At 46.8% G+C, this 13,282-nt stretch overlaps 1 protein-coding gene across 1 annotated transcript in view; it reads left to right on the forward strand.

Annotated features, from left to right (window-relative positions):
- Window positions 1-9,946, forward strand: part of LOC139575577 (mothers against decapentaplegic homolog 6-like) — a 26,361-nt gene extending 16,415 nt beyond the window's left edge. The window contains exon 4 of the mRNA XM_071400661.1: window positions 8,844-9,946. Within this exon, the coding sequence (XP_071256762.1) occupies window positions 8,844-9,469 (626 nt within the window). The 3' untranslated portion in view covers window positions 9,470-9,946. The remainder of the gene's footprint in view (window positions 1-8,843) is intronic.
- The last annotated feature ends 3,336 nt before the right edge of the window (window positions 9,947-13,282 follow it).

The raw sequence follows: 13,282 nt of genomic DNA on the forward strand, positions 1-13,282 counted from the left end.
TGAGACGTCCGCCCCCTCCCCTTAACTGACCAGAGTAGGAAGTGTTAGGGAAGAGGGCTTGTCCAGGAATGTGTAGGGTGGGAGTCTCAGCCTGTCCCCCTGCCCAACCCCCCTGGCCCTCAGCCCACCTCCACTACTACATCTCTCTCTCTCTCTCTCTCTCTCTCTCTCTCTCTCTCTCTCTCTCTCTCTCTCTCTCTCTCTCTCTCTCTCTCTCTCTCTCTCTCTCTCTCTCTCTCTCTGTAGCCACTAAAGACATGATAACAAGGCATCAGCTACAGCTGTTATTCTATATAACTTTGAAATCAATATACAGTCTGTAATGTCTCAGTTTGTTCAGTGACATGATTGGCTGTAACACAGTATGACATATTGGTCCTGCCCCATTCATACAACTAGAGACTTCTGGTTCTAGTCATTCTATGTATTCTGTTGTAGATGGAGTGTGTGTTCCTCAGGCTACACAGAGGAGTTGAGCCTCTCTGTTTTCTCTGCCCTCTCCTCAGTACCCTTTGATGTTAAAGTAGAGAACACAGAAGAAACGGTCTGCTTTCTGTCCTCATTTTCTAAAGACTACTGATACCGTAGGACTAATGACCCTCCTCCTGCCCACCACTCTCAACGGCACCGCTGTTCCTGCCCACCACTCTCAACGGCACCGCTGTTCCTGCCCTCCACTCTCAACGGCACCGCTGTTCCTGCCCTCCACTCTCAACGGCACCGCTGTTCCTGCCCACCACTCTCAACGGCACCGCTGTTCCTGCCCACCACTCTCAACGGCACCGCTGTTCCTGCCCTCCACTCTCAACGGCACCGCTGTTCCTGCCCTCCACTCTCAACGGCACCGCTGTTCCTGCCCACCACTCTCAACGGCACCGCTGTTCCTGCCCACCACTCTCAACGGCACCGCTGTTCCTGCCCACCACTCTCAACGGCACCGCTGTTCCTGCCCACCACTCTCAACGGCACCGCTGTTCCTGCCCTCCACTCTCAACGGCACCGCTGTTCCTGCCCTCCACTCTCAACGGCACCGCTGTTCCTGCCCACCACTCTCAACGGCACCGCTGTTCCTGCCCACCACTCTCAACGGCACCGCTGTTCCTGCCCTCCACTCTCAACGGCACCGCTGTTCCTGCCCTCCACTCTCAACGGCACCGCTGTTCCTGCCCACCACTCTCAACGGCACCGCTGTTCCTGCCCACCACTCTCAACGGCACCGCTGTTCCTGCCCACCACTCTCAACGGCACCGCTGTTCCTGCCCACCACTCTCAACGGCACCGCTGTTCCTGCCCACCACTCTCAACGGCACCGCTGTTCCTGCCCACCACTCTCAACGGCACCGCTGTTCCTGCCCTCCACTCTCAACGGCACCGCTGTTCCTGCCCTCCACTCTCAACGGCACCGCTGTTCCTGCCCACCACTCTCAACGGCACCGCTGTTCCTGCCCACCACTCTCAACGGCACCGCTGTTCCTGCCCACCACTCTCAACGGCACCGCTGTTCCTGCCCTCCACTCTCAACGGCACCGCTGTTCCTGCCCACCACTCTCAACGGCACCGCTGTTCCTGCCCACCACTCTCAACGGCACCGCTGTTCCTGCCCACCACTCTCAACGGCACCGCTGTTCCTGCCCTCCACTCTCAACGGCACCGCTGTTCCTGCCCTCCACTCTCAACGGCACCGCTGTTCCTGCCCTCCACTCTCAACGGCACCGCTGTTCCTGCCCACCACTCTCAACGGCACCGCTGTTCCTGCCCACCACTCTCAACGGCACCGCTGTTCCTGCCCACCACTCTCAACGGCACCGCTGTTCCTGCCCACCACTCTCAACGGCACCGCTGTTCCTGCCCACCACTCTCAACGGCACCGCTGTTCCTGCCCACCACTCTCAACGGCACCGCTGTTCCTGCCCACCACTCTCAACGGCACCGCTGTTCCTGCCCTCCACTCTCAACGGCACCGCTGTTCCTGCCCACCACTCTCAACGGCACCGCTGTTCCTGCCCACCACTCTCAACGGCACCGCTGTTCCTGCCCACCACTCTCAACGGCACCGCTGTTCCTGCCCACCACTCTCAACGGCACCGCTGTTCCTGCCCACCACTCTCAACGGCACCGCTGTTCCTGCCCACCACTCTCAACGGCACCGCTGTTCCTGCCCACCACTCTCAACGGCACCGCTGTTCCTGCCCTCGCTTGCTCACACCATGTCTTATGTTTTCTCTCCACTGATTGGCTGAAGTGAAGAGTCTAGCAGAGTTCTGTTTGTTAGAAATCCACTTCTGAGGATAGAAGGAAGGTTCAGCAGATAAGAGGTTGAATGCGCTCTAGTCATCTTTACATAGATCCATAGTGACCCACACCGTACCGAGGCTACACACACAGAGAGCACTGAGTGGGCCTTGTTGCCATAACTCTCTCAATCTTTTGCTTGAATGCATTTTCCAATGAACAGAAAAAATCCCAAGCACAACTCACTGGCAGCCAGCAGGCCCTGTTGTAGTCTGTGCTGTCTGGCTGATGATACAGTCTTCTGATGGTAGAGATATCCCAGACGCCAACCTAAATGTGGCCCTGCTAGTTGGAAGTTGCCCTGTAATGATAGTTGTCTCCAAAAACACAGGTCCGGGCCGTACCACTAGACTGCCAGGCAGGGGTGCCAGGAGGGTGTAGGATATTTTAGATTTTCGAGCCTTTCGGAAATTCGAGGAACTTTAATTGAATGAAACATCTCTTGAACGCCCAGTCATAAATAATGGAGAGGCTGGGTTTGTCAAGGTTGTTGTCGGTGGCTGAATTCTATCCTCCCCTGTCGTCCCTGGTTCCCTCGCTCCCCCCCTTCTCCCCCTCTTCTCTGTCAGCGCAGTGGAAGAGTCTAATAACTGGAGGGGAATCTAATCCTTGGCACAGGATGAGAGACATGGGTCTCCCTCCCTCCCTCAGTCTCTTTTTTCTCTCTCAAGTCTCTCCCACTTTTTTTCTTTTTGGTGCTGGCTATGGTTGGCAGGGCCTCTTGCTCCCTCTCTCTCTCACTCCCTCTCTCTCTCAATCTCTGCTGCTTGCTCCCTCTCTCTCAATCTTTCTCTCTCTCGCTCCCTCACACTTCTCTCTCTTTCCCTCCCTCCCTCTCTTTTTTTCCCCTCCGTGCTGGTGGAGGTTGGCAGGAGTTTCCTACACAGTCAGAGCTAGCTGCAAAACGGGGAGTTCATTTATCCAGTACGGATAGAAAGAAAGAGGGAAAGAAAGAGAGAGAGAGAAAGAAAGACAGAGAGAACGAGAGAGAAAGAGAGAGAGAAAGAAAGAAAGAAAGAAAGAGAGAAAGAAAGAAAGAAGAGAAAGACAGAAAGAGAGAGAGAAAGAAAGAAAGAAAGAGGAAAGAGAAAGAGAAAGAGAGAGAAGAGAGAGAGAAAGAAAGGAGAAGCAATGTCCATGTTGGTACTGAGGTGGTTAGAGACTGAGGTTCAGGAGCCTGTGGGGAGCCGGCAGGAAACGGCTTGTCTGACCTCTGAACTTGGAGTGGTACTTCTTTAGTCTCACGTCTTCGTGCAAGTTTTACCTGCCACGTGATCCGACCAGGAAAAACTCCTACTTATTAATCATCTGTTATAACATGTTCATTAGCGCTTATTGTCCATTAATTGATGAGAATTGCAGGTATATCAGCACAGTGGACAGTATATCATCTGATAATATCCTTTAGTAAATGACTCGTTTCAAAATGGTTGTACCTCAAAATGGTTGACTAAATGTTTCGCAGTGTTCAGTAAACAGCAAAAATAGGATGACGTCCAATGGGTTTGAAGAATAGTACATCTAAAGGACATCAAACAGATATTCATAAGTACATCAAAATCAACTAGATGTCGACCACCATGATATCTCTCTCGCTCTCATGCCTGGGAGGCTGAAAAGGAGAGACCAGGAGAGAAGGGTTAGGGTGTTTGGGGTGTGTCTGTCAGATTGGCACTAAGAGAGGGTGATTTTGAAAATGCAATAACAAAAGCTACTTATCTAATTGGTAAACAGAGCTGTTAAAGGGTGGTTGGGTTAAATGGTTGCAGAACACTGTAATTGCTGCCAGATTCTCTCTGTCTCCCTCTCACTCTGTCTCTCTGTCTCTCCCCTCTCTCTCTGTCTCTCTCTCAACCCCCCCCTCTCTCTCTGTCTCTCACCCCCCCTCTCTCGCTCTGTCTCTCTCTCACCCCCCCTCTCTCTCTCTGTCTCTCTCTCACCCCCCCTCTCTCTCTCTGTCTCTCTCTGTCTCTCTCTCTCTGTCTCTCTCCCTCTCTCTCTCTCTGTCTTCCCCCTCTCTCTCTGTCTCTCTCTCACCCCTCTCTCTCTGTCTCTCCCTCTCTCTCTCTCTCTGTCTCTCTCACTCTCTCTCTCTGTCTCTCTCCCTCTCACTCTCTCTCTGTCTCTCTCCCACTCTCTCTCTCTCTGTCTCCCCCCTCTCTGTCTATCCCCCCCTCTCTCTCTGTCTCTCTCTCTCTCTCTCTCTCTCTCTCTCTCTCTCTCTCTCTCTCTCTCTCTCTCTCTCTCTCTCTCTCTCTCTCTCTCTTGCCACTAAAGACATGATAACAAGGCATCAGCTACAGCTGTTATTCTATATAACATTGGAATCAGGTGTGTGTAGTAGTTAAACCTCTCAGTTTGTTCAGTGACATGATTTGATTTGATATCACATAAGAATAATACTATATCAGATTATGCCATAATTATTGGTCCTGCCCCATTCATGGAACTTTGACTGAAACTGATCAGAGAGAACTATAGAACATCTAACTGAAACTGATCAGAGAGAACTATAGAACATCTAACTGAATCTGATCAGAGAGAACTATAGAACATCTAACTGAATCTGATCAGAGAGAACTATAGAACATCTAACTGAATCTGATCAGAGAGAACTATAGAACATCTAACTGAATCTGATCCGAGAGAACTATAGAACATCTAACTGATACTGATCAGAGAGAACTATAGAACATCTAACTGAATCTGATCCGAGAGAACTATAGAAAATCCAACTGAAAAGTTCAGTTTAACGCACAAGGCTCAGGTTAGCCAAAACAATGATGACTAATAAATACTCTGACATCCTGAAGGAAACATGCGCGCACACACACACACGCACCCGCACACACACGCGCGCACGCACACACACACACACATCGCTTTTTGTTCTTCAAGCCATAACTAAACAAATTGATAACCTTTAGTTTGTACATCCCCCCCCCCCCTTTCTAAATTCCACAGAAAGTTTACATTCCTCTCTCCCCCCTCTCTCTCACAAGCTCTTAGTGATGAGAGATGATCTGGTGAAGGGAAGCACATGAGGTGTAATACATCTCTACCTGGGATTAGGTCAAGAAATGTTACACAGCACATAGCAAATGACATCAATCTACATTGGGGATATACCTGTACAGCACCTGTACAAATCCACTGACCTCGATGCACACGATGCACAGCGATATCCTGACAGAAAGCTGGTGTGATATGAAGGGTCGTGAGAATGGGTGTACTGTGAACACGTCGCGTAGTTAAGAGTCAATATAACCCACTTTTGTGTCATGCGTTTGATGCCAATGAAGGATTTGCACTGTTTCAGTTACTGCAGGGGACTGGAGAAATACGGGACATTTAGACATGCATTTCTGATCTGCATGTTCCCATAGTGCTCCTTCCCCGTTCTCCTGTATGAGTGGATCTGTGTTATTACAGGGAAGAGTATAGGCTGTGTAACGTCTGTCTGGTCCCGCTCCTCGCTAGCAGCCAGTTCTGTTCCCTCTTATTGTGGAGCTGTAAAAAGTGCAGACCGCAGGAGCTGCCAGGCTGGAATTCACTAATGACACACGTGGGCCTCAGATGAGAAGTGTAATTTGAAAAGTTGTGTTTTTGTGTGTGTGTGTGTGTGTGTGTGTGTGTGTGTGTGTGTGTGTGTGTGTGTGTGTGTGTGTGTGTGTGTGTGTGTGTGTGTGTGTGTGTGTGTGTGTTTGCACATGTCAAAGTTTGCACACAGAGTATATGCACCTACGGAAAACTAAAATGGCCGCAGTGCAAACGTATAGCTCCACACATTGCATCTCTCCGCCCAGCTTCACCTTAAAGCAGCTTGTTAATAGGAAAGAGGGCGGTCATTAGGGCCCCAGAGATGGGGGCTAGCATGAGTATGAAAGGAATGGGGCCACAGGCGCATGGGCTTTAAATCCTCTGTGTCAATAGAGTCTCTGGAGCAAAATAATGGCATCAGTCTGTGTGGGAGTTAATGTGAGCTGATAGCATGAGGGCTGGGGGTCAGGGGTTCGCGGGCTCGCGCTAGGTTGTCAGGGAGCTGAATGCTGCATAATCCCTCCCCCTCTGCCCTCTCTCTCTCTCTCTCCCTTTCTCTCTCTCTATCTCTCTCCCTTTCTCTCTCTATCTCTCTCTCCCTTTCTCTCTCTCTCCCTTTCTCTCTCTCTCTATCTCTCTCTCCCTTTCTCTCTCTCTATCTCTCTCTCCCTTTCTCTCTCTCTATCTCTCTCTCCCTTTCTCTCTCTCCCTTTCTCTCTCTCTCTCTATCTCTCTCTCCCTTTCTCTCTCTCTATATCTCTCTCTCCCTTTCTCTCTCTCTCCCTTTCTCTCTCTCTATCTCTCTCTCCCTTTCTCTCTCTGTCTTTCTCTATCTCTATCTCTCTCCCTCTCTCTCTATCTCTGCCTTTCTCTCTCTCTATCTCTCTCTCCCTTTCTCTCTCTGTCTTTCTCTCTCTCTCTGTCTTTCTCTTAATTCAATTCAATTTGCTTTATTGGCATGATGTAACAATGTATATATTGCCAAAGCTTACTTTGGATATTTACAATATGAAAATAATAAGAATCAAATTGTGAACGGGACAACAGTAACAACAATAACCAAGGGTAAAAATAACCATTCATTGAACAATAACAATAAGCATACAGTAGAAGACATGTGCAGGTTGATTGGTCTGTCAGACACTGTCCCTCATCTTATGGCAGGCAGCAATGTAGTGCGCTGCCAACCCACAGCTCTCTGCGTCCTCCCCCAACAGGATACACAGATAGATTCTCTCTCTCTCTCTCTCTCTCTCTCTCTCTCTCTCTCTCTCTCTCTCTCTCTCTCTGCACTCTCTCTCTCTGCACTCTCTCTCTCTGCACTCTCTCTCTCTCTCTCTCTCTCTCTCTCCCTTTCTCTCTGTCTCTCTCTCTCTCTTAGCTCATGGGGGTAGGGGCTATGAGATGGAGGGATAGAGGGGGGCTCTCCCACACGGGCTCACCCGTCTGGAATGCGGAGGGGAGGGGGAGGAAGGTGGAGGGGGAGGAAGGGGCAGTGGGGTATTGCCGGTCAAGATGACAGTTTTTCCAGGGTTTTTAGAACTTACTACTAATGGCTCATGGGAAACGAGGAACGAGGAACTTACTAGAAGCTGAGGAGTTTTTGTTTTTGTAAGTAGGATGGAGTAGGATTGTTTTGTGTTGAAAATGTTACAGTTTCCATTTCCATCCACTAACCGTGACCACGCACTCTTGGTCCCTCTCCTCGGTCAATCAGTCTGGTCTCTCTTCTAGGTCTATCAGTCTGGTCTCTCTCCTAAGTCTATCAGTCTGGTTTCTCTCCTAAGTCTATCAGTCTGGTTTCTCTCCTAAGTCTATCAGTCTGGTCTCTCTCCTAAGTCTATCAGTCTGGTCTCTCTCCTAAGTCTATCAGTCTGGTTTCTCTCCTAAGTCTATCAGTCTGGTTTCTCTCCTAAGTCTATCAGTCTGGTCTCTCTCCTAAGTCTATCAGTCTGGTTTCTCTCCTAAGTCTATCAGTCTGGTTTCTCTCCTAAGTCTATCAGTCTGGTCTCTCTCCTAAGTCTATCAGTCTGGTCTCTCTCCTAAGTCTATCAGTCTGGTTTCTCTCCTAAGTCTATCAGTCTGGTCTCTCTCCTAAGTCTATCAGTCTGGTCTCTCTCCTAGGTCCATCAGTCTGGTCTCTCTCCTAAGTCTATCAGTCTGGTCTCTCTCCTAGGTCCATCAGTCTGGTCTCTCTCCTAAGTCCATCAGTCTGGTCTCTCTCCTAGGTCTATCAGTCTGGTCTCTCTCCTAAGTCTATCAGTCTGGTCTCTCTCCTAGGTCCATCAGTCTGGTCTCTCTCCTAAGTCTATCAGTCTGGTCTCTCTCCTAGATCTATCAATCTGGTCTCTCTCCTAGGTCTATCAGTCTGGTCAATGGACACATGTCTTTACTTGAAGTTAGTGACTGTAGTAAAATCTAGCTTTAGTTAGTTAGTTTACTGTAGTAAAATCTAGCTTTAGTTAGTTAGTTAGTTTACTGTAGTAAAATCTAGCTTTAGTTAGTTAGTTTAATGTAGTAAAATCTAGCTTTAGTTAGTTAGTTAGTTTACTGTAGTAAAATCTAGCTTTAGTTAGTTAGTTTAATGTAGTAAAATCTAGCTTTAGTTAGTTAGTTAGTTTAATGTAGTAAAATCTAGCTTTAGTTAGTTAGTTTACTGTAGTAAAATCTAGCTTTAGTTAGTTAGTTAGTTTAATGTAGTAAAATCTAGCTTTAGTTAGTTAGTTAGTTTAATGTAGTAAAATCTAGCTTTAGTTAGTTAGTTAGTTTAATGTAGTAAACTCTATCTTTAGTTAGTTAGTTAGTGACTGTAGTAAAATCTAGCTTTAGTTAGTTAGTTTAATGTAGTAAAATCTATCTTTAGTTGGTTCAGATATTCCGGGTTTTTCCTTTAGCAGGATAGTAACTTTTACTCTCTACCTCCCCACAAATTAATAGAATTCATATCAGCTTTATTGGCATGAAAAGTGAATGGAGTTACAACAATAACAATCTCTCTCTCTCCTTCTCAGACCCCGGTACCTCCGCGGGCTCCTCGTCCTCCTGTGGGCGGCGTTCCCACTGGTGCAGCGTAGCCTACTGGGAACAGCGGACGCGGGTCGGCCGCCTCTACCCGGCCCACGAGCCCTCGCTCAGCATCTTCTACGACCTACCTCAGGGCACGGGCCTCTGCCTGGGCCAGCTCAACGCCGTTGCCAACGCTAGCAACGGTCACCATGGCAACCGTAGTCACCGCGGCGGTAGTGGCAGCAGCAGCAGCACGGGCAGCTGTGTCCAGCGAACACGCAGCAAAATCGGCTACGGGATTGTCCTGAGCCAAGAACCTGACGGAGTGTGGATCTACAACCGTAGCCAGCACCCAGTGTTTGTCCACTCGCCCACCCTGGACCTGCCCAGCTCAGTGAGGGGACTGACGGTGAGGAGGGTGATGCCTGGCTACTCACTCAAAGTGTTTGACTATGACAAGTCCAGCTGGATCCTGCAGCAGGGCATGGAGCCCCCTGTGGGGCTGGAGGGCCCCTATGACCCCCACAGTGTGAGGATCAGCTTCGCCAAGGGCTGGGGCCCCTGCTACTCCAGACAGTTCATCACCTCCTGCCCCTGCTGGGTGGAGGTGTTGCTCAATACCCACAGATAGCACACAGACTAGGAAGACAGACAGAGGGATGGATGGACAGGCATACACACGGATAGACAGACGGGAAAACACAAATACAGTACACGTATTTACTTACACAGGTGCTCACAGGTATATGTGTACACCCACACACAGGCACACACACACACACACACAGCTATCTCAACCAACTATCCCAAATATAATCTACCTAGATTTAATATAAAGTTTTATATATTATATGAAATATATTATACTTGTAAATACCAAGTCATTTTTACAATGCAATTATTTATGTATAGTGTAATGTGTATATGGACAAAATAAAAAAGGAACAGAATTATGCACTTTGGATTCTATATATGCATTCTCAATGCCTTTTGAAAGAGATATATCCTGCTAACAATAGGACGCACCCGGTTTTAGTTCTCATATTTTATCAATCACCTGGAAAAGTTATGCCATTCACACTTTGACAATAAAGTACTCGTATTCTAAGATGTTGTCTTCAAACTTTGATTTGGTCTTTTTACTGATATTCTCCCGTGGTGTTTTGTGTATTGAGTTGAGATATGTGACGTGGCAGGGCACTAGAATTGTCGTGGTGAAATAACATTATAATCAGTTGTGGGATATAAAAAACACAGAGATGTAGTGGATGGTAAAGTAAATGCATTTACCTTTTATGCTCAACAGTACGTTCAAAAGCCTCAGCTATAGTCTTCCAATTAGATACCTATGTTACTGAATTACCACCATCAGGATCAACCAAATGAGGTTCATTCACAGCTGATTGGCTGTACCAAAGATCCAGAAGGCCCCTGAAGAAGGCTTGGAGGGCACATCCACTGATCAGCTGCCTGGATGTGGTGAGGGAAGCTTCCTTTGATCATTCCCAGTCATATTATTTGTGGGTCTAGAATTAAACTACAACATAAAACCGAACCCATCTGCCCTGACCAAACACGAAGACAGTCCATGCAGCTACATTTACATAAGACGTAATGACCCAGCGAATACTTCTGGTAATGGTCTACATCAGGGGAAAGATACATGTTAATGTCATTGGTTACACCATAGATCTCTCAAGTCTGTAGAAAGTACAAACACCCCAAAAAGCATTGCTCCTCATAAACGGATTCTGCTCCAATGTGTGGAAATCAGACCCCCCCCCCAACTCTATCCATGGGACGAGAGCCCAATACCAATGGAAACACACAGAGCGGGTGGTGGTGAGAAACTGAAAACACATAGCTGGATGATTACACAACAAACCACAGTGGGTACATGGGCCCAGACCGGCTCCAGTAGGAGAAAGTTCTGTGTTTATAACACAATAGCATCCTGTTTGAGTCTTTCAACAACACAAGTATTTGTGGAAGCTCTCATATTTGGGTAAGAGAACGAGAGAGAATGACTGGCTGGAAAAGCAATGTAAGCAGTATGAATCGTGTCTTGAGACGTCTGTGCTTTTCTTCACTCTGACAGGGCGGACATTTTGTTTTTTTGTCTCTGACGAAGATCTGAGCCGCTGCGTTTTGAAAGCTGTAATTAGCTTTAAGCTTGAAAAGTAAACAAGAGCTGATTATACTGCGTTTGTGGTACAGAACGAAGCAGAGCCACATCGCTCAACCATTGATAGTTGTTTTTATATGTTTGAATTTGCAGTATTAGGTCTACAAAAAGGCTATTCATGGGCATTTGTGAAGTGGTTTTCACAGTATTGCAAATGATCACATAGTAATAGTTTCTAGTTGAATGACTGGGATTCAAGGAACAGTAGCCCACATGGTTAAATAAACAGACATTCCATGATCGCATGAATGGTGCCATACCGTATGATAGATTCAATCAAGAGGAACCTTATGCAAACGTTTGTAGCTATATGATGTGTTCTGGGACCATGATGGGTCTGTTAACATTTTCACAGCACGCCATTTTCCAACCTTGTGATCAAGACCCAGGGCATTCTTGCTGCCCCAAAAATTCCAAGGATTATTCACGTCTGTCTCCATCTCCTGCCTAGTTGCTCCAAGCCAAGTGTGTGGTCTGTGGTGGCGGGATAGAACAGCCGATGGGGAAGGAAGTTGGCGGTGGCCGGGGGAATAGGGTGCGCCACCATCCAAAATCCACCATCTTGTCTTCCATCTCATTTGGGTTGTATTCATTAGGCAAACAGAAGAAAACTGACTGAATCAGTGAGGGACTCTGAACTCTGTTGCAAAACGTTTTGCTTTGGTGTGCCCTAATGAAACAACTCTGGTGTCCCGTCTGAAAACACTGCTCCTGACTTACCACCTCTCATTGTTTTCCTTTGTCAGGAGTCAAAGACACGAGGAGCACGTTAAATAAACCCCCAGCTCCTGTCAGAGGAGGAGACCCTTGGCTCGGGAAGAGGCTTGTGAGGGCTGTGGTGTGCTGCTGACCCCACGTTGAACTGAGAATGAAGTGGGCTAATTCAAGTGTAGGAAGTGGGAGTCAATGATCTGTGTAAATAGAACACACATCCTCTTGTCACAGGTAGCAGGTAAACATGTCTGCATACAGATGTAGGATCTTAATCTGATCACCCTGTTGCAGGAGAACTTTCCTACAGTGCAGGAAAAGTAAAACGTACAGTGTATTTGAGGTTTTGAAAAGGCTTCTGAAGTTCGTTATTTCCACTTAGAAATTTCAGACTTGATTTTCCCTTACGGAAAATGTACCAACCCCTACAAAAGTGTCCATTAATTATAATCCACATAATAATTCACATTTCCTGTTGCTGCAGGATGTAACGGTTTTCTAGATCTTCCTCCTCCTCAGACGAGGAGAGGAGAGAAGGATCGGAGGACCAATACGCAGCGAGGTATGTAGACATAATGATATTTAATAAATGAAAACGACGTAACACGAAATAACACTTTAGAAATACAAAATAACAAAACGAACTAAACAGACCTAAACTTACGAACTTACATGAAACGAAGAACACACGAACAGGTACAGACAAACCGAAACAGTCCCGTGTGGTAACATGTACTGACACGGAAGACAATCACCCACAAACAAACAGTGTGAACAGCCAACCTATATATGGTTCTCAATCAGAGGAAAACGTCAAACACCTGTCTCTGATTGAGAACCATATAAGGCTAATTACAAGTGACCTAAACATAGAAACACAAAACATAGAAATGCCCACCCCAACTCACGCCCTGACCAACTAAACACATACAAAAATAACATAAAACAGGTCAGGAACGTGACACAGGATTATTTTCCTGCTGTAGCAAACTGGCTCAAATGAAGATCCTACATCTGTAGTTGAAGTTTAGTAATGAAAACGTTATTGATGATCAATAGATCTAATAGTGGATAATCACCTTTTAGGAGTAAGGATATGTTATTATATTATATCTACAATGTACAGCGTGGCTGGTCTGGAACCTGTGACAAGATAATGCATTATGTTGAGGTGATAATTGAAACAATTTGGTGATAACAATACCTCAATAAGTGTTTTTATTATAATAATTGACTTTAGAATGCAGGTAACCCTCTTTATCGAGTGAAAGTGGAGAAGTTTAAACACGGGTTCACGTCAAGACGTACCAGTCGTACAGCGTTTCCTTCTGTAAGTTATGGCTTGCTGTAAAAGAGGATTGATTTATGCTCTGGTAAATGCACAAGTGATGTGGGAGGGACGTCACCACCATGGGAACTGAATTCAATTTGAATATGGTCCCACCTAGCTATTTTCCCACCAAACATGATTCTTACAGACAACAAATATTTTAAATGGCAACGATAATATCCCAATAAACAAAAAAATATATGATGTTTTTCACATCA

The sequence above is a fragment of the Salvelinus alpinus genome, chromosome 5, assembly GCF_045679555.1.
Source record: "Salvelinus alpinus chromosome 5, SLU_Salpinus.1, whole genome shotgun sequence".
In the NCBI taxonomy this organism is placed as follows: domain Eukaryota; kingdom Metazoa; phylum Chordata; class Actinopteri; order Salmoniformes; family Salmonidae; genus Salvelinus; species Salvelinus alpinus.